This window comes from Lissotriton vulgaris, chromosome 2_1 (assembly GCF_964263255.1).
Source record: "Lissotriton vulgaris chromosome 2_1, aLisVul1.2, whole genome shotgun sequence".
Lineage (NCBI taxonomy): Eukaryota > Metazoa > Chordata > Amphibia > Caudata > Salamandridae > Lissotriton > Lissotriton vulgaris.
In genome coordinates this window covers 2,076,237,964-2,076,262,264 of record NC_141687.1, presented here as the reverse complement: position 1 = coordinate 2,076,262,264, position 24,301 = coordinate 2,076,237,964, and the positions used below count along the sequence as shown (strand labels likewise).

General features: G+C 48.4%; 1 protein-coding gene across 2 annotated transcripts in view; it reads left to right on the top strand.

The window, feature by feature from the left end:
• MYO5C (myosin VC) overlaps positions 1-24,301 on the top strand; it is a 971,652-nt gene that overhangs the window by 508,446 nt on the left and 438,905 nt on the right. For both annotated transcript variants that reach the window (XM_086958305.1, XM_086958306.1), the window contains exon 15: positions 900-1,034. In XM_086958305.1, coding sequence (XP_086814431.1) covers positions 900-1,034 — 135 coding nt within the window. The remainder of the gene's footprint in view (positions 1-899; positions 1,035-24,301) is intronic.

Below are 24,301 nucleotides of genomic sequence, written 5' to 3'. Positions count from 1 at the left end.
CAGTCAACAGATCTGGGTTAAATCAATCACCGTTCTTTAGCCCACTCTGCCACCCCAGTTCAGACATGGCCATATGCAAATCAGTCTGACCCTGTGCCTCATGGGAACAGTCCAGCCCGAACTGCCAAGCCATGCCTTCCCTGGACCGGATTCAAGCTTCCTAGGACCGGTTTCTTGCATTACACCCGTCTTCAGCCAGGCTTGCTTTAATCCAGTGGGAAAGTGAGCAAGGGACTCACGTCTGAGCATACCCTGCCAACTTATGGCGAACAAAGCGGTACAAAAGGGGGTGGTGATGGACGGAGCATCTGAACCAATCAAACACTCACACCCAGTCAATAGATCTGGGTTAAATCCATCACCGTTCTTTAGCCCACTCAGCCACCGCAGTTCAGACATGGCCATATGCAAATCAGTCTGACCAAGTTCTGTGTATGAGCAGAAATCCTTGTAACAGGAGATTTGTGGTGTTTGGGTTTTATTACTTAGGATTGTATATTGTCAATGCTCTTGTTCTACATGTTATTTACAGAATCCAGTTTTCTGCTTGAGCATGTACTGCATGTTTTATTACTGTTGGACTGTTTGGGTGAAGGTCAGGAACACCATCTTGTCTGTTGGTGCTGCCATCCTGAGCCCTCAATACCTATGTAACTTGCTTCCAGTTCTTCTACAATAAAATCCTTGAAAACCACTGAAGACTCAGGACAAGTGCTTTGCTGGGGTGACTTACGACAGATGGTTTGTGGAGTTACTTCATATACCCATACTGCTAATGTTGTTGCCTGTTATTGGAAAGAAGCCGAGAACAACAGTCTTACTTGTTCCTGTATTCATACATGTAAAGTGTATTTTGAGATGAGGCTGAAATTTAACAGTCGCCCTTTGTGCTCTTCTAGTTCAGTCTGTTTGCCAACTTTTTCCACGACAACTCGACTGCTCCATCTCCTTTTGGCTCCAGCATCAAAGTCAAGCCAGCGAGGCCTGCCATCAAGTCAGCCAACAAACAGTTCCGGACAACAGTTGGCAGCAAGGTACTGTACATAACTGCTCTAAGACTTTGTTTAACCGGCTAAATAATACATTTGCTTAAAAAGGGACAGAAAATCCCTTTTCATTAAAAAGAAAAAATGATCTGAATTCTGTGTAGTGAGGATGCTTGTCAAACATTTATTAAATAGTATGAACATAAGTACAGTGCTATTTGTTATTCTCATAACTTTTACTTACTGGCTATAGCCAATGTCTTAGGAGTACTCATTAGCAGATAACAAAACTATACATCAGCTGCAGGGTATGAATACCTTGGATCATGAGATGCTTCAGTCTATAGACATTGCACTGGTTCTGCTCTGCCTTGAGCTGCTGCCTCACTTTCTTTTCTAGGTCTTGTAGAGGCAGCTTTCAAGGTCCCTGCCGCATTTTGCAATATGTACATAATAGGAATACACATAGGGCCAATGGGTTAGTTTGCCTATTCCACTGCTTGTTCACAGTGCATTTACATTTGGAATCAGCCTACATTACAGTCATTCATTATGGAAATCCTCACTCGGGACGTATGGTTGAAAGTCAGAAGTTATCAGGCAGGGAATTATGAATTTGACTGGTGATTTTCTTAGTAAGCTCAGATATCCTAACGATTCACATTGTGGTTCTTCACAATTGTCGCCGAATATGGTGCAGGAATATACCCAGTCACTTCCTATAGTTTTGACAGCATGACTAAATCATACACACACCCTTTCATCTGAGCCTTGCTTCACCCATCTTAAAATGAGCTAAGTCTGAGGCTCTGGGAGGAAATAAAAGTGTCTCTTATATTCTACTTTCCGCATATCGAAGACCCTTTTTCAGAGAAAACATTTTTGCAGGGTTTTTCCAGAGCCTTACTTATCCTACAGTGCTCCCTTACCGCGTCAACATTAGGTCTTTCCAACTAGACCTCTTACTAAAGGTCCATTCAGCCCAGTACTCCCTGCTAAGAATGTTCACTCAAGTAAAGTTCAGTAATAATTTTAGTGCTCATAATTTACTTTATGAGATCATCAGTTTATATTGTCAGGTTTTCAACAGTTTTCCAGACTCCGTGCCTGCTCCCACTTGTTCATCCCTCATTTTTTAGTGGTAGAGTACTGTGATGGTTGAGGAACTATGTGTGGCCCTCTTAGTTCTCCTCTCACCTTGTTCGTTCAACTAGGATTCTCCTTTTGTCCGGCACTCCCCTTTCCTTCAACCTTTCTCCTTTTGGAGTCCTTTCCTGCTGCTCCTTCTTTAGGCCCACCCCTATGACCAGTGGCATAAAGAAACTTGAGAGGGCTCACCTGCAAAGTACATGGAGGGGGGCACCCTCCCTCGCCCACTCTGTGGCTGAAACGTAGGAGAAACATCTCTAGTGCTAGTATTATCTTCTGGGAAAATAAACAAGGTTATCCAGAAAAAATACTAGCAGCAGCAAGAATGAAGGTTCAACTCATGGAACGTAAGGATCTACTAACACGGTCCGTCAAACACCCCACTAAGAGAGAAGTGTGTGTTCTGAACATTTCTGTTGAGGCATGAGCCATTAAGTGAAGCATCTTATGCAGATGGGAAATCATTGAGCAGGAACCTGATTTCGAGAATGTGTTTCTCTGTAAACCCTTGTTCGCGCACTCACGGGCAAAGAACTTGCTAGAGCTGTTAAAACAAGCATTTGCAATAAAATAGTTCTCGCATTTGCGAGATTTTCAGCTATTGGCATTGTAAATGAAATTGCCTTTTATTTATATGTTTAAAACCTACAATAATAAAAGGAATTGTCATTTACAATACCAATAGGGGAAAGTTTTGAAAATGTTAGACCTGTTGCATTGCAAATCTTTTTTTTTTTTGGACTTCTTAATGACAATGAATGGTAGTATTTTGCTTGTTTAGATTAAGGTAAATGTTTTGAGACAAAGAAAAGGGTAGTCCTGAAATTTAAAAAACACACTATATTGAACTTTTTTTAATGATGTGCTGACCATCTCTATTTCAGATTTTTTTAATTTAAATTTTATATTTACATCTGCGGGCTTTAAATGAGAAGATTATGGCATTCTAATTCCGCATACGTATTTCCTGAATAGAAAGCATAGCTCTCCACTGCACTCTACACCTCTGCGCTCTACTCTGCATCACTGTAGTCTACACCACTACTCTCTAAGCCACTCTACTCTACGGCAATGCACTCTATGCCACTCTGAATGCCAGCACTCTATAACTCTGCTCCGCAACCATGCACTCTGCAGCACTTTACTCTGCGCCACTAAACTCTACTCTGCATCACTGCACTCTTTGCCACTGTACTCTTTGCCACTCTACCCCACTGCAGTCTCTGCCACTCTAGTCTATCCCACTCTTTTCTACACCACTGCACTGTAAGCCAGGCAACGCTTTCTCTGGCATTCTTGAACGGAAAAAGGTACACCAGGCCATTTCCTCTAAATATGACAGATGGTCTTAAGTAATTATATATACAGGCTGAAGTCTGTTGGGGCATTGATCTAAGGTTTCTGCTTGTGGAGCCGGCAGGGGCACGCCAGTAAAAACATGAGGGTCTGTCTGACTCTAAATGGAGAGGGGCGATCGTCGGTTTGTGGCACAAGGTACTCTGCCAAGTTTGTGGTGGACTACCCTGTCTGCCAAACTCTAAATGACGGCTTAATTCTCCCCACCAAAGATAGAAGTCCTCCCCAAGCAACTTGCTTGTTCTTATTTTGCAAATATTTGTATTTTTGTTTGTTACACAGTGTAAACAGAAAGCAAAAAACATTGTTTGCTTTTGACTTCCATGAGTATTTCAGATGGTATTTCAAGCTTGTATACAGTTCTTAATTAGCAGTGTAAATACACTAGGCATGCCTACTTAAGATTCTGGTATGCGTCCTGTTTGAATTCCCTATATTTGTAGTCTGCATTTGTGTTTGAGCAAAGTATTTCATGTATTTCAATAAAGGGTCGGAGTGACTCAGCGAGGGGGAAGTAGGAGGGAACAAGAGGGGCGCAGGACCCTTTTCCCATTCGGTAAATTATTATTTAGTGGCAAAAGGTGTCCTTTTTGGGGAACTTTGAGTCTAACATAACTGGTATGCTGAGCAAAACAAATCACACACGACTGAAGGTTGTGCGTACTTTGGCATGTATCATGCATGTAAACTAACCCACCAGCATTAGGGATGTGTCCACATAACCCACTGCTGATCCTTCACAGTAATGCCAAGTAACAATGATTGATCAACACGACACCGCCTTTGGGTCTACTTCTGCTGGATGTATGACGTTACAACGCATGCTTTTACAACGTATTCCTTTACAATGCGGTTTTTACAACGCATGCCTTTATAACGCATAGTGCTTTGGGGCGCTGGATAGTGAATAGTTTAATTTACTATTCCAACTCCAGTCCCCGTGGATAGTAGGGAAGGTGTTGGATAGTACATTAAACCTATTCCCTATTCTAGAGCACCCCCCAGCGCAAAGCGTTGTAATGGTTTGCGTTGTAAAAGTTGCGTCGTAATGGTAGTGCATTGTAAAAGTTTCGTTGTAAAGGATGTTTACCACTTCTGCATGAGTCACACCAGGGCTCACGCAGTTCTGTGGAACATCACTGACCAAAAACGGCATTGACATTGTGTCTACTTTACCCTGCAACCCACTCCGATTAGCACAGTTGTGCAGAGCAACATATTGCCAATATCGGCCCACTCACCAGCCCTCTCGCAGCAACATACATGTCGCATAAATAAGCAGACAAGACAACTTTTTTGTTGGAGAAAAATTGCTGCAGGTTTATTAGCATACACAAATGCCAACAAGGTGGGTTATCTTACAGGCGATCCGAAGGCAAGCCGCCCCTCGCGGCCAACCACCTGATGGGCCAATTTGCATCGTGGCCTTAGCCAATCGGTGCTTAGCGGTTGTGGTGAGGAGATAGCCCCTCCCACTTCCGGTGAACCATTGGTCCACCCTCTTGCTCACGCCCCCCCCTACGAGGGGCGGAGCGTTCAAGCGACCCCCGGTTGTACAGGTTTCCAACCGCCCGTAGGATAGCGGGGCGCTGTCGCACCGCAGGGTCCACCGCACAGACCTCCTGGGGATATTAGGCCTCAGCATCCTTTGTAGTCCTGAAGACGGTACTCCCAGGTACCTTTCTGCCTTTGGATCGCCCTGTAACTCCGCCACAGCCCTGGGTGTGGCGACCGTCGCAGCCAGGGCCCCCCACCAAGGCCGGCTTTCCTACTTATGTCCTGCTATATAAATAGTGCCTCCCGCCTAATCAGCAAGAAACAGTCCATGCTTATACTGGGCTGGTGTACCCCTCACTCTAAACACCCCCAGAGGAGTTGGCATGTAGCACCCATGTCTAATGAGGGCAAGTCTCCTCTGCACAGAGAATGTACGCATCGTGCAGACTTCCTGCGTGCAGGATCCTATGCCTCCCCTGCCAAGCTCCGTGCCTCAGAAGCCAGGGGTGAGTTCCGTCCACTGACGTTTACCTGTCCCCCACTGGATGCTAAATCGCCCCGTGTGGTCATAGTGGTCTTTATTCCTGTGTCAAACCTTGCCACATAGACCATACAACTTCATAAGTATTAAATATCCCTGGTGCCCATCGCAATGGTGACACACCGACTAGAGGGAATAAGGGTATGGTGTCCGTAAATAGACACTGCACCCTAACTTGAAGTGACAACCTACAGATGCCCGGACCCTGTTATCCACCTACAAATACCAGGGAAGGTGTCAGACTACCAGATGGTGTGTCATAAGGTACGCTATACTCCTATTGGTCAATTCGCTGGGACCCGACTGAGTCCCAGCCAAGGGTGTAGAGCACAGCGCTCCCTGTCTGGGTTAATAACCTTTCTCTCCCTTCAGGCTCCAGCTTGTGAGAGCAGCTATCCGTGTCCTGGCGGGGCATAACAAAGTACAATTCCCACCCATGGAACTACGCTGCCCTAGCAAAATTGGCATAGGGACAGGTGTCCAAGTGTCTTCGACGTGTAAAAGCAGAACGCTTGACCCTATTTGGGCAGTCGGACCACCAAAACAACCTTCTTCCTTGATAGAGACAACATATGTTGACCCCACGTACACCTCGGCTATTGCACCGCAACCCACAATTTAACTGGGTGCTTCCACCAATGCTTAGCCCCCTGGCTCTGAGCAGGTGATAATGACTGACTAGAATGGACTTGGGGCATCCCTCGCATGGTGCATGCTTGCCCTTAATGGAATCACCTAGGTTGTGCAAGTCCCTGCCAGGCCTCAAGCTTAACCCAGCCCCTGCGTAAAACACCTGCCTGTGTAGGCGGACCAAGCGACCTCCCTAGAGCTCACGTCCCTACCACCCAAAGCTTACTTATTAGGCATGTCACTAATTGTCTCCATCTGCTTCTACGTCTAGTATGGACCTACATAGACAATCTCCCTTCAAGTACACCGTGACTAGAAACTAAAAGTCTGTCTCTTGACCAGTTGCCCCAAAAGGGGCACTGCACCCCTACCAACGAGATAGATATCTGCCACAGCCAAGGCCTGGCTGAAGAACGGGACTTATAGTCCAACTGGGATGACCTTGGGGATCCAACTCTTGGTGTATGAATCCAACTATACCCAAAACCCAAAGTTGAACCGCCCACTGTCTGGCCGCTAACTTCTCTGACATGAGTAAAAGGCCATAATGCGTGAAGCTTAGGCACGTCCCTTCTAACACTGTGTACAATATCTCCTCGTATGTATCACTTGTACTATTCGTCCCCCTTTGCCTGGCACTTGTGGGACCCTAAGAAGCTTCACCAAGCAACCTATTAACTGTATGTACATGTTGTGCAACTGGGGGGACCAATGCTTCACCACTCGTGCTTCCTATAGTGTGAAGATTGCAAGGTGAAAACTTACTATGATGCCTGCATAAACCACCTAAATTACTGTTGTGGTGAAAGCTTGCCAGTGTCCATAGCCAGGTCCCATCCACTGCGTGTCGACCCAAAATTGTTAATTTGCCTGGCCCCAACCGGACCCTTCAAGTAAAATGAGGAAACAACTGCCACCTTGGATCCTGACTAACGACTAAATAAATGTGACTCTGGCCTAACTATAACTATTGCACCTAGCTGAGGGCCCTTCACTGCAAGAGAAAACCCTGCAGTTCATTTTAAGACTGTGGGTAGTACCTGCCCACATCCGAACCCTCCAAGTGAAACCCAGCCAGATCAATCGCAGGCCCTCCTGCTAAGACACAACCCTATCTGGCTGAACGTGCCACAAATGTCTTACTATTCTGGGCACGAGAATTTACCACAAAACAATAAAACCAAGACAATAGTCACCGAAAATCTTGGCTTACCCCATGGCTGTAATAGCAGACTTCTCTGAAAGCCAGGCAGTGCTAAGTAGTTACAAGGAAGGACGGTGCCACGCACCAGAACCAACCCCCCAGTACCCTGGTAAATAAAAGCGCTGGTGAACTTGCTGCTGATAATAGCAGTGGCGGGGCCTAGCCGCATTTACAGAAGTCCAGGAAGACTTTCTCACCTTGTAGGGTAAAAAGTTACCAGGTGACAAGTGTGTACCCCGCAACACTAGGCGGGGAGAAGGTAAGGGCCCTCCCCCTTGTGCGACACTGGTGGATAGCTATGACAGGAAGATGTACTTTGTATCTTATTGTGCTAAGGAAAATATAAGGTAAATATACGCACAGCAACATAGAGGGGTACAACACTAACTGATTAGAGCAATCCAAAGAGGTAAACACCAATCTGCTAGCTGCACTCTCAAGTGGATGCAAAGCAATGCCTGCTAGTAACATGCTTGGGAAAATTAGCCAACTGTCCACATGTACTGACCTCTAGAACCTGTCAAAGGACCATGCCCTATAATACTTATAGAGTGGTAAACTCTTCTCCTGCCCTCGTTGAGAGGCTCCCAGGTGCATCTAGGCCAAAGCAAAGACATAGGTTGTTATCCCGGGGGCAGAAACAAACATGCAAGTAACGCATAACAAGACTGTCCAATACTGGGTCTTAATAAGGCAGGTGAAAGTGTGATTCAGTCTCTCCCCTGCAGTATACAATTCCATGTAGCAGGCAAGGACTAAAGTGCTACATGAATGAGTAGTCGTCCTGAATTAAAAAGTACCAGAGTTGGTAAATTCCGGGTAGTCACAGCATCCCCCTACGGGGTGACCCATCACTTAACCAAAGCCAAAACATACACGCTCCCTCCGGCCCGGAGCTAACCTTGCAATAAAAGCTTCCTTTCCCACCTGTACTTCTCAGACTGGTGACTGTGTCCTTAATCCGATTGTCATGCTCCAAGCCCTGGCCGGCAGGTCTGCTATGCGTTGTTTGACCAATCTTAAACGATACCCGTGCGTTTCTGGAAGCGAATAAACCATGAAAACAGCCCCTAACCAGCCAAGACTGGTACACCAATTGCTAAATTGATCGCCAGGATCAGAGCCCCTTACTTGGGCCGCCCGTTGCAGTACAAAGAACACATTCCCTTAATGCACATGGGACGCATGATATGCCCAGACACCCCAATTGTACTAAGAATACTAATTTCAAGTGTGTCACGGGGGGACCAAGAATTGCCCACACTCCGCCACTGCTTACCGAGAGAACACTCCAAAATGCCTAGTAAATCAACCGAGTGCCCCGACACAACTGTAGTTATAACAAAGAGAACATCCCGTAATTGTACCCGAACTACCTGCTCTGCTCACACTCACCAGTAGACTACTAAGAAATGCTTCCCAGGGGCGTAACCTGCGCGCCCTGACGACAAGTACAATTATGACTCCTGGGGCGAAGCTGAGAGACCCAGACCCTCGCACACTGCCCCCCCCCCCCACCCCCCCCAGAGTGTTAGCCATCTATACCTGTTGATAGATCAGGTGTCCCCCGATGTCAGTCGATAGGTTCTCCAGCGTTGTTCCTGCATGTGACCCACAAGACATCTGTTAGAAACCCTGCTCCCCTACCACACCCATTTTTACTCTCTGCAAACGGCAGGGTCCATAAATGCCCCCCGCTCACAAGGCCAAGCCTGTTTGACAATTACGAGAGCTGGATTGTCCTAATTACCTTCTCGTAAGGAATTGGGTGGGGCAAACTTTGCATACTTCCAGCTCCAGGGGCAGTAGAGTGGTGATGAGTCAGAAGGTGACCCTAGCACTTTGGTGTGAGTGACAGGAATCACAACAAAACCCGTCCCCTTACCATTCTGTCCAGGAAAATTAAAATTGACCTCAAAGTTCTCCTCCTTTAAAAACACTTACAAGTACAAAGTGTGCACTCTATATCCTAACGTAGTACCTCTAAATATAGCAAGTTCTATTCTCCTAGACTGTGTAGGTCTTCCTAGTGTCTAGTGATTATAGAGTCAGCCAAGATGCAGTAATATCCTGCTACCTATTATAGTACTCTTATTGTACATGCACACGTCACTTGTAACACACAAGTCACTTATACTCCCAGCAACGCACCGATTGCTACCTCTTGAACTGCAAGCTCACGTGTGTCACTTAGCGTCATGTACCTTGCAGATGGCCTCCAAAGAACGCGCCTGAAGGCCCACGAGTTCAGGCGTAAAGTATTAGTCGCACAGAGACCACGAGGACACCAGCTGATACACGAACCCTCCGCCCGACTTAACGATGCAATGAATCACCATGAGGGCTGGACAGGAATAGGGCATTGCAGGGCGGCATAGCTCCACTTCCACCCCGAACGTTACTTGCTCCCCTAATTGTCTGCCTGACGGGATATAATTTTAAAAGGATGAGCAGGAGCCCCTCACCTTGGAAAGCCACAAAACACACAGGAGGGATAGCTGAACGGCAGACAACCTGACAAGTTGGAGCATTATAACTGTTTGTATCCTACGGCAGCCCTAACAACCCGGAGTTAGACATAACCTGCACACTGTGCTGAAAAGGCATATCGATAGCGTTCCCTGGACTTGAGGAGGCGCGGATATACTACTTATCGGGGGCATTTAAAAAACATTTGTTTCGGACCGTTCGTAGTGGAGAACTGAGGATAAATCATGACCTCGGGGTGTACCGATCGCACTCCACCAAGTCACAAGGTCGATTCTGGTGCAACTAGCAGGCGATACTACAAGCCGGTACCGCCGAAGTGGCCTACACAAGCATATATATATATATATATATGTATATATATATATATATATATATATATATATATATATATATATATATATATATATATATATATATATATATATATATATATATATATATATATATATATTCACTGAAAAAACCATAGGTTAGAGACCATATATAGTTAGCTGGATATTTCATTGATATAAAACCAATGAAATTCCGTATATAGTTAGTTGCACTAACTATATATTTCGCGCATTCGCAATCCAATGCTGATGATGTCACATATTACATCATTCATGACATGGTCAGTGACATCACTGATGACATCACTGATGACATCTCAAATGACATCACTGATGACATCACTGATGACATCATCCAGTGTCTGTGTGTTTTTGTAAAGTTTAAATATGTTTTACATATTGAAGAATGAGTGGATGTATAAGAGTATGGCTGAAGGATTTGATTGTATAAGTGAGTAAGTATGTGTTAGTATATCTGTGAAAATGTAAGCTGTTCTGTGTTTAACTGTATAGATGAAGAAATCAAAGTGTGATTGATTCTCTACAGGACTGACTAGGTGTGTGAGTAACTCCATGGATGAGTGGCAGTGTGTGAGTGTCTGCATAGGTGTATGAGTGCATATGATAGTGTTGTAATAATGAGTGACTGTATGTACGAGTGATTGTATGGCTGAATGAGTGAATGTGTGTGTAGACGTAGGAATAAGTGAGTGCGTATGTAGTAACTGGTATTCGTGTGTCAATGGTTTCAAAAATGATACTCTGTATTTAACACTAGGTGTAACAGAGGTTATATTAGAGTGTAAGGAGGTGCATTGTATTATCACATGAAGTATATCATCAGTGGTGTGATCATTGATGTCAAATTAGATGTCATCAGTGATGTCATCAGTGATGTCACTGACCATGTCATGAATGATGTAATATGTGACATCATCAGCATTGGATTGCAAATGCGCGAAATATATAGTTAGTGCAACTAACTATATACGGAATTTCATTGGTTTTATATCAATGAAATATCCAGCTAACTATATGGTCTCTAACCTATGGTTTTTTCAGTGAATTTGTAAGGTTTTGTAAATGCAAATTCCTAACTATATATGGTCTATAACCTATGGTTTTTTCAGTGAATTTCATTGGTTTTTTAAAAGCTAATATCTATAGCTGGGATGCTTCCGAGAAGCGCTGGGATGCTTCCGAGTAGCCATGCGCTATATAAGAGCCTTTCAATTTCAATTTCAATTTCAATAGCTGTAACCATTACATGTGTATGGCTTCTTATATAGCGCACTTATCACCACTAGAGGTCTCAAGGCGCTTGCTTTGGGAACCCGTCCTGGTTTTTCCCTGTGAGATAGCCCCTACTGGGCACCCCCAAGGTGAAAGCCAGGCATCCCACTGCGGGGGGCGTAGTGGAGATTGAGCAAGCTATTGCCCACAGTTCCAGAGTGTGAACCCCTGATTTGATTAGGCACCGAAGCGAGAATTATCGAGTCCTTGGACATTTAAGCTCAAGACCCTGCCGCGTCGGGAATTGAACCCGGATCCCGGGTCTGACCTCTGCTTCAGGGTCTGCCTCCTCTAACCAGTGAGCCACACTTCTCCACATAAATCTGTGGCAAACAACTAGCACAAGTGTGTATTTCTGTTCACTTTCTTTGGAGTAGGTATGCATTGCAAGAGGGAAGGGGGGGGAAGGGGGTGGATACAGGATTTTATGAATGTGATTACCTGCATTGAAATTGCAGAGTGACCTGACTGAACCACTATGCCTGCATTGAAGGTGCATGTGAACTGCAGTTGCTATGCAACCTGGATCTGCGGCATGATCTGAGCCATAGTCGTCACTGGGAAGTGGGGAATGTATGTGATCTGACAGTTTGTGGTAAGCTTTGGAAGATCCTCCAAACACCATTTCCAAATTGCAACAGTACTGCAATAAGTTCAACTTGTACACATTAGAACCTGAACAGTGAAACTGCGGATACAAGGTTGGGCAGGCCTTTACTCTCTATCCTTAGGTCAATTAAGGTATCTGTGTTTGGATAGAATGTGGAGGGATCCCAGGAACATGGCCATGGAGATTCATCTGAGTTACATAACAAACTAGTTAGGAAAACTGATGAAGAGAAAAGAAAGTGTGATAGACTCTGGGGAGGGTACCATGATAAGAATCCTGGTAGGATGTGCTTTTGTATCTGGCTTTCTAAGCCGCCTAGCACAGATTTTTCCCAGGCACGTCCCTTGTGCATCCCCAGATGTGCTTACCAATTCTTCACCAAAGCAGTCACCATCACTGATGGGTGTCACTGGGTGTAACTTAAGTAGGTAATATCTTGGGAGACTTGAATCTAGCTGATACCCTGAATTTACACTTATAGAAGGTCATGGAATTTGAGAGGGGGAAGCTGAGATTAGCCCTCCAGTAAACAAGATGAAAGATAAATTGGGAAACTGGAACAATGGTCCCATGAGGATAGAATAAAGGGAACATGAGGGGGGCATGGCCTGATGCGGAGGAAAATAGCCCCTTGAGCCAAGCTTTATCTCCACTGTGCCTCATTTCATCCTCTATAATGGGCCAAGATCTCCATCAATGCTCCATAATACAGGGATAGGCCATCAGAACATGTAGGGATAGAGACTCCGGCTTTGAAAATTCTCCCTGACTCCCTACTGCATCAAACATCGTACCCTGAACCAAGCGTCCGGTGGCCACCAACAGGGCCGTTCCCATCCCTACAACTAGGTAAGGCCTGTGATTGAAGATGTATTGTGATCGCTGTAATAGAAAGAGACAGGGAATATTGCCTACTACCATCTAACTGAACAGAAAGTGAGTGATCATGGTTATCAAGTTTGTTGCCACGGCGCAGCTCCCCCTTTAATAAGTGAATGGCCTAGCATAACTGGAACACGTCATAACCCATCGTCCACCCACGGAACAAGTACCAATACACCTAGAACTAAAAGGCTCACATTTTAGTAATAATCAGCATCTACCCTTTTGTGAGCTTTCCCTGTTCAGCGCTTCCGCAGCACATCGGCTGTGTGGACACGCCCACCTGCGCATCCCCCTGACACTCGGAAGAGCCACTCCAGGCTGACAGAATGCGCTGCGGCGAGGCCTTCTAATTACACACAGTCGCAGCCGCCATGGTTGAATTCAAACTAATGAAAATATAGGCATACCATTCACACCGGCCTGGCATTATCTGGGAAAGGCCATATCCCACTGAACACCACATAGTGTGTGCCAATACACAGTTCATAGTATGAAATATTCAGTGCTTACCCCTTTCCACACTCTCCTTTTACAGCCAGGCGCTTAACAGAGGCCCCCGCAGCTCTTGCGGTATGGGGGCAAGCTTCAGGGGGCCCCCTCAGCACATCACAGTACTCAGTCCTGAGACCTCCAGATTAAATCTGGAGCGGGGACACTCCGTGTACCTCACAGGGGCCCCCACCCAACTTTTGTTCCCCCACTGTGTCCCCCCACTGTGTACAGCGCTTCCACGGCACATTGGGCGAGCCACGCAGAGCTGGTCTCCTTTGCTGTTGACTGTATGAGCGCACCTGCCGATGCCTGACTGACCTTATCCTTCCAGGTCGCTTGAAAGTCTGATTGGGCTGACTGGGCTGCAAAACGTGTACAACGGTGGAAAGGCCTAATACTTTCACTTGATCTGAGCCGTCATGCCAAGCACAAATCCATAGAAATACAGAGACGACTTGCCGGTCTCGTCATAAAAGAGAGGACGGTTTACAAAATCTATGCATACAGACCACAATCATGCGGTGTTCTAGATCACTCAGACTGCTTACCCTGACGCCCTCCCCAGCCTGCGTTACTCACCGGCTGCTCTGCGGGCGGGCTCCTCGCTTCCCCGGGCGGCGGCTGGACTGCGGCGGGGGCGGGCACCGACAATGTGCCCCGTGCCCCCTCCGCCACTGCTCAAGCCACTGCTCCAGCCTCCCTCTTGGTCTCCGGGGCTCCCTCGGCACAGGGGAGCCCCGCACCTGTCTGTCCCGCCTCCTCTTCGTCCTCGTCCTGGTGCCGGCGGCTTCCTTCTCTCCTCGGGGCTCCCTCAGCACACGGGAGCCCCAGCCGCAGACGACGCTTCTCTCTCCAGGTGGCAGGGCTCCCTCCCATCATGGGAGCCCTGCAGAGTCAGCCGCCATCTTCCTCCTTCCCCCTCGCGGCATTTCGGCCGGCCGCGCTGAGATTGGCCGGCCGGCCCCAGCACTTCCGGGTCGCCGCGGGCAGCGCGGCGGGCCGATTTCAGGCAGGCAGGCGGGAGGGTGCGCGCACGCGTGCGCGCCAATAGATATATAATTGAAATTGAATGCAAATTTCACAGCAAATACTGGACGGATTTACACCAATTAAAGAAAAGCGTAATCTGCGAACCGGTCTCTTCAACTTTGCCAAATTTCAAATAATTCCGTTCAGCCGTTCGAGCTGTAGCCGTGTCTAAAGGTCCTATGGAAATTTGCATGGGGAAAACACGTTTTGGGACCCCCCTTTTATCTCAGCCCCCACTTGACGAACCCCCCTCAAACTTTCAGGGAAGGAGCGGAGCATAACGGGCCATCTTCTTTGAGAAATTCACGTAGATTCATTAACTGGCGCCAAAGTTATTCCCAATAGAATGTTGGTGATTTCCTATCAGTATCAGTAGTGTGGCTCACTGGTTAGAGGCGGCAGACCCGAGAGCAGAGGACGGCCCGGGACCAGGGTTCGATTCCCGGCGCGGCAGGTTTCTGGACCAGGGTCAGCGGACTCGATAATTCTCTCGCCTCGGTGCCCACTCTGATCAGCGATCACACTCGGCAACTCTGGGCATTAGCTTGCCTCATCTTCACTAACGGCCCCACCAGACCGCCGGGGATGCCTGGTCTCACCCTGGAGATACCCATTAAGGGACCATCTCTCAGGGAAGCCAGGAAGGGTTTCGCAGCGGTCGAAGCGCCTTGGAACCCTACGGGTAAGTAGTGCGCTATATAAATGCCTATACATACATACATGGAAACTAGGTCCTAACTATATATACCTACTGGCTACCGCCAGTAGGTAATATGAAATATATATATATATATATATATATATATATATATATATATATATATATATATATATATTTATATCTATCTTTAAGCCTATAACAAAGGCACATGCTCGCCCCGCAGGTAATGACGCGCTAGCATGAGCCCCTGGGGGTGCTCGTAAATGCCCCAATGCTTCACTAAGTGCCGACAGTGCGGCGGCCGCAAATCAAGAGGCATGCTTCCCCCGGCGAGACAAGCCGCAAAGATGAATGCGTCTAAATAAAGGTCTGTACAAAAAACCACGTAAGGTGTAAATAGCCCGACCACAAAGGGGCCAAAATGCACCACATCCACCGCTGCCCTGAGCACCACTTCCTCGAGGAGCTCGTATGTCTGCGCACGCCCGCGCAGGGCCACTCTGCAGATTTCGCAGCGGTAGCGTTCTGAACTTTCAATCCTCCTATTGGAAGTCAAAAGCAAAGAAATTACAGGCTATATACCAACAAGCGCAAGAACCCTGGTACCAAAATTATCTAAACACACTATCCTTTAAATCAGATGTGGACCTAGAATGCTCGGTATGCCACATCCCCCATTAGCACGAGGCCTCACCTGGAGACGCAGCGCCAACCACACGCAATATAACCAAAAGCCTGCCGAAATTGTTTAAGAAGAAAAGTTAAAATGGAATGCCCCTTATAGATAAGAAATCAGCTAAGACTTTCCAGTTTGTCTAAATAGTAACATATTCGACTCATGGACTGCAGATGCAATCAACGAGCCGCATTGGGCTAGCAACCCCAAAACTATGTAGGGGGGGCACCCCCACCACCCAGTACCACACACTGCCTGCAACCGTCAACATGCGCCACGCCAGGGTGCCTTTTCCTGCCTTGCCGCAGGGCCCTTGGTACACGCTGTTAGCCCAGCACCACCAACACCACCAGACCAAAGGGGTTGGGGGCATCCCGGCGGGCGGGCTACTCGCTTCCCCGGGCGGCGGCTGGACTGCGGCGGGGGCAGGCACCGACAATGTGCCCCATGCCCCCTCCGCCACTGCTCCAGCCACTGCTCCAGCCTCCCTCTTGGTCTCCGGGGCTCCCTCGGCACAGGGGAGCCCCGCACCTGTCTGTCCCGCCTCCTCTTCGTCCTCGTCCTGGTGCCGGCGGCTTCCTTCTCTCCTCGGGGCTCCCTCAGCACACGGGAGCCCCAGCCGCAGACGACGCTTCTCTCTCCAGGTGGCAGGGCTCCCTCCCATCATGGGAGCCCTGCAGAGTCAGCCGCCATCTTCCTTCTTCCCCCTCGCGGCATGGGCGGGCATTTCGGCCGGCCGCGCTGGGATTGGCCGGCCGGCCCCAGCACTTCCGGGTCGCCGCCGGCAGCGCGGCGGCCCGATTTCAGACAGGCAGGCGGGAGGGTGCGCGCACGCGTGCGCACCAATAGATATATAATTGAAATTGAATGCAAATTTCACAGCAAATACTGGACGGATTTACACCAATTAAAGAAAAGCGTAATCTGCGAACCGGTCTCTTCAACTTTGCCAAATTTCAAATAATTCCGTTCAGCCGTTCGAGCTGTAGCCGTGTCTAAAGGTCCTATGGAAATTTGCATGGGGAAAACACGTTTTGGGACCCCCCTTTTATCTCAGCCCCCACTTGACGAACCCCCCTCAAACTTTCAGGGAAGGAGCGGAGCGTAACGGGCCATCTTCTTTGAGAAATTCCCGTAGATTCATTAACTGGCGCCAAAGTTATTCCCAATAGAATGTTGGTGATTTCCTATGGAAACTAGGTCCTAACTATATATACCTACTGGCATCCGCCAGTAGGTAATATGAAATATATATATATATATATATATATATATATATATATATATATATATATATATATATATATATATATATATATATATATATGTTTATATATCTATCTTTAAGCCTATAACAAAGGCGCATGCTCGCCCCGCAGGTAATGACACGCTAGCATGAGCCCCCGGGGGTGCTCGTAAATGCCCCAATGCTTCACTAAGTGCCGACAGTGCGGTGGCCGCAAATCAAGAGGCATGCTTCCCCCGGCGAGACAAGCCGCAAAGATGAATGCGTCTAAATAAAGGTCTGTACAAAAAACCGCGTAAGGTGTAAATAGCCCGACCACAAAGGGGCCAAAACGCACCACATCCACCGCTGCCCTGAGCACCACTTCCTCGAGGAGCTTGTATGTCTGCGCACGCCCGCGCAGGGCCACTCTGCAGATTTCGCAGCGGTAGCGTTCTGAACTTTTAATCCTCCTATTGGAAGTCAAAAGCAAAGAAATTACAGGCTATATACCAACGAGCGCAAGAACCCTGGTACCAAAATTATCTAAACACACTATCCTTTAAATCAGATATGGACCTAGAATGCTCAGTATGCCACATCCCCCATTAGCACGAGGCCTCACCTGGAGACGCAGCGCCAACCACACGCAATATAACCAAAAGCCTGCCGAAATTGTTTAAGAAGAAAAGTTAAAATGGAATGCCCCCCATAGATAAGAAATCAGCTAAGACTTTCCAGTTTGTCTAAATAGTAACATATTCGACTCGTGGACTGCAGATGCAATCAACGAGCCGCATTGGGCTAGCAACCCCAAAACTATGTAGGGGGGGGGGGCACCCCCGCCACCCAGTACCACACACTGCCTGCAACCGTCAACATGCGCCACGCCAGGGTGCCTTTCCCTGCCATGCCGCAGGGCCCTTGGTACACGCTGTTACCCCAGCACCACCAACACCACCAGACCAAAGGGGTTGGGGGCATCCCGGGCCCAAAACGCCTGCCCCTCATGCTTACAAACCGGCGCGACCGCAGCGATCCATAGCCCGTTACCAGTCCGCATACCACTTCTAACATGATACGCCTACAATGCCAGATGTGTTGAAACCTTCCTCTTCATGTGACGGCTAACCTGCCAGATGCGCGTTAACCTGCCTCCGCAAAGTCCCGGAGTATAGACCCAACAAGTAAAGAGAAGCTAAGATGGCCGCACCCGGGCGCCATTACCCACGAGTGCAGCACCCCTATGCCGCCTGTGCTGCAAATGAAGCCAATATGGCCGCACCCGGGCGCCATTACCCACGTGTGCAGCACCTTTAAGTCGCCTGTGCAGCAACTGAAGCCAATATGGCCGCACCCTTGCACCATTACCCACGTGTGCAGCACCCCTATGCCGCCTAAGCCGCGACTGAAGACAAAACCGGAATACCACCAAAACTGAGTCAAACAAATACTACGATCTAAGAGCCCCGGTGACCACTTCAATTTCCAGAATAAAACCAGATCCCTCTGACCCGAAGGAAGGAAATGGCCGTCCGTGTGGGACCCATTTCCCCAGGGATTCGCCCAAGTCGGCCGCAATCCGAATACAATTGAGACTCTCCCGGGCCGTCCTAGGGTGAGTCCAAGGTACAAGACCCTGAAGTAAGAAAATGGCTCCCAATGCCCCTCTGCCCGGTCAATCAAAAGTGAAAGGCGAGGAAGACCGCAACACCTCACCTGCCCCAGTCAGGGACCCCGCACAGCAGGGAGGGAGGGAGGACACGGGCAGGACACCCGCCCATCGCAGGCAGACCCAAACCACTCCTCCTCCGTGGCCGATGAATGCCCGCTCCGGGAGGATCAGACGAGGCTGCCAAATTACCTCCCGTAAGACCATATGAAAAAACCACCGTGAAAGGGGGGGGGGGCAAAAGCTTGCTCAAAAGAAAACCAGTCTGCTACAAAACCTCCCCTTGGCAAGAGCCTGCGGGAAGCACACAACGCCGTGCCCAGATAGCCACCACCGAACGGCACATACAGCAAAATGATCATCATAAAACTACAGTGATAGCACGTACTCGCTTCAGCGGCCTGCAATATGCAGGCCGCCCGGCCCAGCTCCTCTCCCATAAAGTGGGGAGTAGGTATAAAGGGGGTAGAGCGTACAAATTCCCAGTGATACCCGGGCACGACCAACAAACAAGGTAGACCATAACATTTAGGCCCCCCCACCCACGAAAGCGAACAATCAAACAAAACCCTACCCGAGGAGGGACGGCTTACCGCCACACAAAACACCAGAGGAAACACCAATCCAACGCCAGACCCTGCCTCTGGACGAAGCTACCAGAAGGCATACCAAACGGCGTCAGGGTGAGGGGACAACGGACAAAGAGGCTGCCAGGTGGGCGGGGGATGAATATATACTTCTCCCCCGTCCCCACCCGGCCGGAAGTGACGAGCGGGACCCCATAGGGATCTCGGAACACTGGGCTGCTCTGTGTGCCATCTTGTGGCACTATGGGGGCCGCCCTCTTATGGGTGTCCCCTGCGGGGACGTATCGGTCGGCCTGCCTTGATCAAACAAGGCACTGATACTATGCCCGCTTTAGCATCTTTTTGTGCAGATGTGACTTGTAAAAAAAGGGAAAAACCTCAAAGGACCGGCCACATACCTGCCTCTCGACTGCTTTCTTGACAGTAACTATAATTAACTATAGAAAAAGTCTGCCGATGTTTCACACCCCATTCACGCCTCCAATTTGTAATCCAAGACTGCAAACGTCCCGGCTGTGCTTACAATGCAATGTGCTCCCTTCCATGTACGCGCACCTCGAACGCTTTCCCCAGGCTGCATGGGCGCTGCAATAAAATGACGTTTCTGCAACCCAATAATTATTCTTAAATATAGTAAAAGATGCATGGTGTGCCTACTCCTTTACCGATAATAGAACCACGGGTGTGCCGCTTCAATGCTCACTCCAGGCCACAGAGCTGTACCACAGCCCTTCGAAACACAAGGGGCACTCTCCAGCGGAAGCATTGGATGGAGCTTCACTGTAGTAACAGGACAAACATTAACTTCTCCAATTAAATAAATACAGCAACATATGTTTACAATATTAGGAAAACCAACAAGGTCAGACCAGTACACTTTAAAATTTATTTTTCATCGCTGTCATTTTTTGTGTTTTGCATTAGACATTTTTTTTTACTCAAAAATACCTACATGTATATACATAGATTTTGTGAGCTTCAAATTGATTCAAAATATACATAGAAAAAAACAAAACAAAAGACATGACAACATTGTGTGTTGTAAGAGGCAATTATATCCAGTCATACTGTGCAACAAACAAACATATGAAAACATAGAACACAGGTAACTCATGTTGATTATTTCAAATTGTAATTCTAATTGTCATATAGCTTTAACATTTATTAAATCCTATTTTTTTTAAAATAAAACGGGAAGCCGAATATTGACAGAAATGCGCTGATGCGTTTTGGAAGTTAGAAATTGGTTGAAGAGAATGGTGCAACCTTCATCAGGGTGCTGTCTGTGTTCGCTAGTGGATGGCCACTACATCCATACTAGGATAATTAGAACATTAGAGGGCTCACATAAGATTTCAGGTTAAATTTCAGGTGCTGGTCTGCAATGGGAAAATATATAATTTATACATAAAAAATACGGGCTAGAAGGAAAGAAACAGATCCAAGAACCTTTAGTGTCACAATGGTGCTCGTGAATGTTTGGGATCTCTGACCCTCATGCATCATAGAACTAGAGTTTCAGTGTATACCATTGTGCTCGCCTAAACAGCAAAAGTGATTAAAAAGACAGAATAAAAAATGAAATAGTTACAATTAGGATGTTCCTATGTATAAATCATGCTGAGAACAGGAACATAGAACTAAGTGTTGTGTGAGGAAGTGGATAAACTGTCTATAAATGTTAATTTTGTGGTTCATGCTGGAAACAAGAGAAAACAAGTGAAAAACAAAGAGATGGAGATATGTTCAGGTATGTTACCTATTCAAATCTATGTAATACTTAGTCTCAAATCCATGAGAGGTATCATGCTGATAATGCCGGATTCAAGATTAATTCTAAAGAAGTGGGTTTTACATCAAAGACATAAATAAAAATGTCTGAATATATAAGTAAATATAAGTATTGCAGACTAATGTTAATGCACATGAAATGGAAAGGTACAAGCAGTCACACGTGTGAGTGAAAGGACTCTGTAAAGCTGTTCAGGAAGCTACTGCCTCAAATACGGTCCAAAAACAGGGGGACCAGGGCGTATTATGGTAGATTTATTGTAGGAAGAGATGCAGAAGTAGAACTGCCCTTATTCTCAAGGGTCAGGGAATAATTTGATTCATGTAGTATGAAAAACCCTGCAGATAATGCTTTATTACTTACTGATAATCTTCTTTACTCCGGGTCCCGTTGTTCTCATCCCATTCATTAACAAAGTGGAGATAATCATCTCCTGACAGAAAAGAGGAATGCTGGGATCCTAACCCCAGCCCCTCCCCCTGGGAGTACATAGGCAGCACTTACCCTGAACAACCAAGCCCCTACAGGAAGGCCGGAAGTCCAGGAAGGAGGTAGGGGCATATGAATGGGACGAGGACAAGGGGACCCGGAGTAATGAAGATTACCGGTAAGTAATAGAGCATTACCCCCCCCCCGGTCCTTTATGTCCTTGTCCCATTCTTTAACAAAGTGGAGAATACCAAAACAGAAAACCAGGATTTCCAAACCCCCAAGCACACCCAGGAAACCACCCCAAAGGCAGCAACCAAAGAGCAGCAAAATGGAGAAACTCTGGAAACAGGCAGAGCACCCAGACAGGAAAGCGCCCCACCAAAGCAGGGCCACACCCACCAAAACAAACTGGAGACAAGCCGAAGAAAAGGACAACTCACAGAGGAAAGCCAGCACAAACCAGGAGCCCCCCCCTGAGAACAAGGAATGGGTGGAACACACCAGACAAAACCCCCCACCGAGGCCGCCCACAACATAAGGATAGGAGGAGGCCACACAAGAAGAAGACCCCCAGCGACCGAAACAACCAGCAAGCCAGAACAGGACAGCAGGGAAAAAAACAAGGACCGGAAACGGGAACCAAGGAAAACCGAAGGCGACAGTAAGGAAACAGAGGAGAGCACTCAAAAGGGCGACCAGGCCAAAAAGTAAGCCGAAAGGAGGCACCCCAAAGAGAACCCAAACGCAAAGCCCCAGAAGGTAAACAGGCGCCAAAGAAACCAACACCCCGGACCTGATCGGACCAGAGAAAAAGAAGCCCCAACAGGACACGGCCAAGGAGTGCACCGGACAAAAAGGCCGACAAACCCAGCCCCACAAAGCAGGCATACAGGACCTCACAGCAGCCACCGACAGAGCCAGCCCGAACAAGAAAGAAGGGAAACCCCTACCGACCAAGGGACACACAACCCCAAAAGGGGAAGAAGGGAAGGCCCCACAGACACAACCAAGCATGAAGGGCAAAAAATGGGCCAGACCAAACCAAGGAGGGAAGAACCAGCCAGACACCAGAGCACGGCTACCAACAACCACCAGAGCGGCCAAACAACAGCCACCAAGCACCCGAAGGAGAGGCGGAGCCACAGCGTCACCCCAGGAAACGGCCAAGAGCCAACAAAGGCCAAGGCACACACAAGAAAGGGGAAACAGGAACACCACCCCACAAGGCCCACAGAGCCAGAAGAGAGCAGGCTCTAGAACCCAACACAACCAGTCCCAGACAGAACTCCAAGAGGACCAGACAGCCAGACCCCAACCAAACCGAAAAGGACAGGGTAAGAGCCAGAGAACAGGACCCTAGAAGGCTAAGTGCCCCACAAGAAACAAGGCCCCAACCAAACCAGGGACTGCCAGGAAACAACAGAGTAGCAGGGGCAGGCGAGACCAAACCCGAAGGCCACACAGACCAGGTCAGAAGAACAATCCGGCCAGAAAACGCCCCCCAAAGAGACCAAGCAGACAGCCAACCAAACAACAGACAGGCCAGCAAAGACCGGGGACCAACAACCCGGAACCTGCACAGGCCTGAAAGGGGCAGGACAGCGCCAATGACCCAAAACCCCCAAGGGGAGGGAAACCAACCCCCAAAACCAACCAAACCAGAGAGGCAACAGCAGCCAGGGCAGAAGCCAAACAACAAACACCACGGCCCAGCAACCACCAAGGGAGGGCCTTAGCAGGGAAACAAAACCCCCAGGGCAGAATCCAGACAACAGAACGCCATGCAGACGGGCAGCCAGGACCGAAGCCAAGCATCCCCCCAGACTAGAAGAACCCAGCAGCCCAACCCACAACCGGGGAAAGCCCCATACAGGGAAGGCCCCATCAGGGCACATGCGAAAACAAAGGCCAGGAAGGGCCAGAAGAGCACCAAGCCCCCAATCACAGCCCCAAACCATAGCAGCCAGCCCCGGGAAACCAACAGCCAAGCAGGCAGGCAACCCAAGGGGCAAGAGAAAAAACCAGCGACCGCCCCACCTGAACGGAGGCAGCGGGGTACAGAGGCAGACACTGCCAACGAGAACGGGCCCCAGAAAAGCAGAGGGGCATGCAAGAAAGACAGGAACAGCCGGCCAGGCAGAAGACCAGAGCAGCCAGAAAAGCGAGGCCCAGGGCACAAGGGGCAAAACCAGCCCACAGGAGTAAGAGCCAGGAAACGACCGCCTAGGAAACAGCCACCCACAGGTGGAGACCCAGAGTCCACAGGACCGGCCCAAAAGCCCAAACCCAACAGAGCAAAGGAGAACAGCTGACAGCAGAAGCCGAGAGCACTCAACCACCCAGGCCCGCACAGGCAGGCCACAACCCACTCCGACTCACCAAAAAAAGGGCCAAGACCAGAACAGACCAGGGACCAGTGGGAAAAACCCAGCCGGAGGCGGGGACGTCCCGAAGAAGAGAAAAGGGCCCCAGAAGCTCCCCCCACCCCACAGGAGGAATAAACATCACAGCCCACGGCAACCCCAGGCAGACAGAACAAACAGCCAACAGCACCTGGGCGCCCCAGGCGAAGACCTATCCAGGCACCAAACAGACCCCATACTGCTCAACAGTGGAGAGCAGACGAGACCAGGGCCGACAGGATGGCATGGCTGCCGGAGAGGGAAGGACCGGACCCAAACCTGCATCCCACCCAGCAACCAGGCAAAACTGGGAGCGGACAAGGTGGTGAAGCGGCAGCCCAAAACCAGACACAGAGGGGC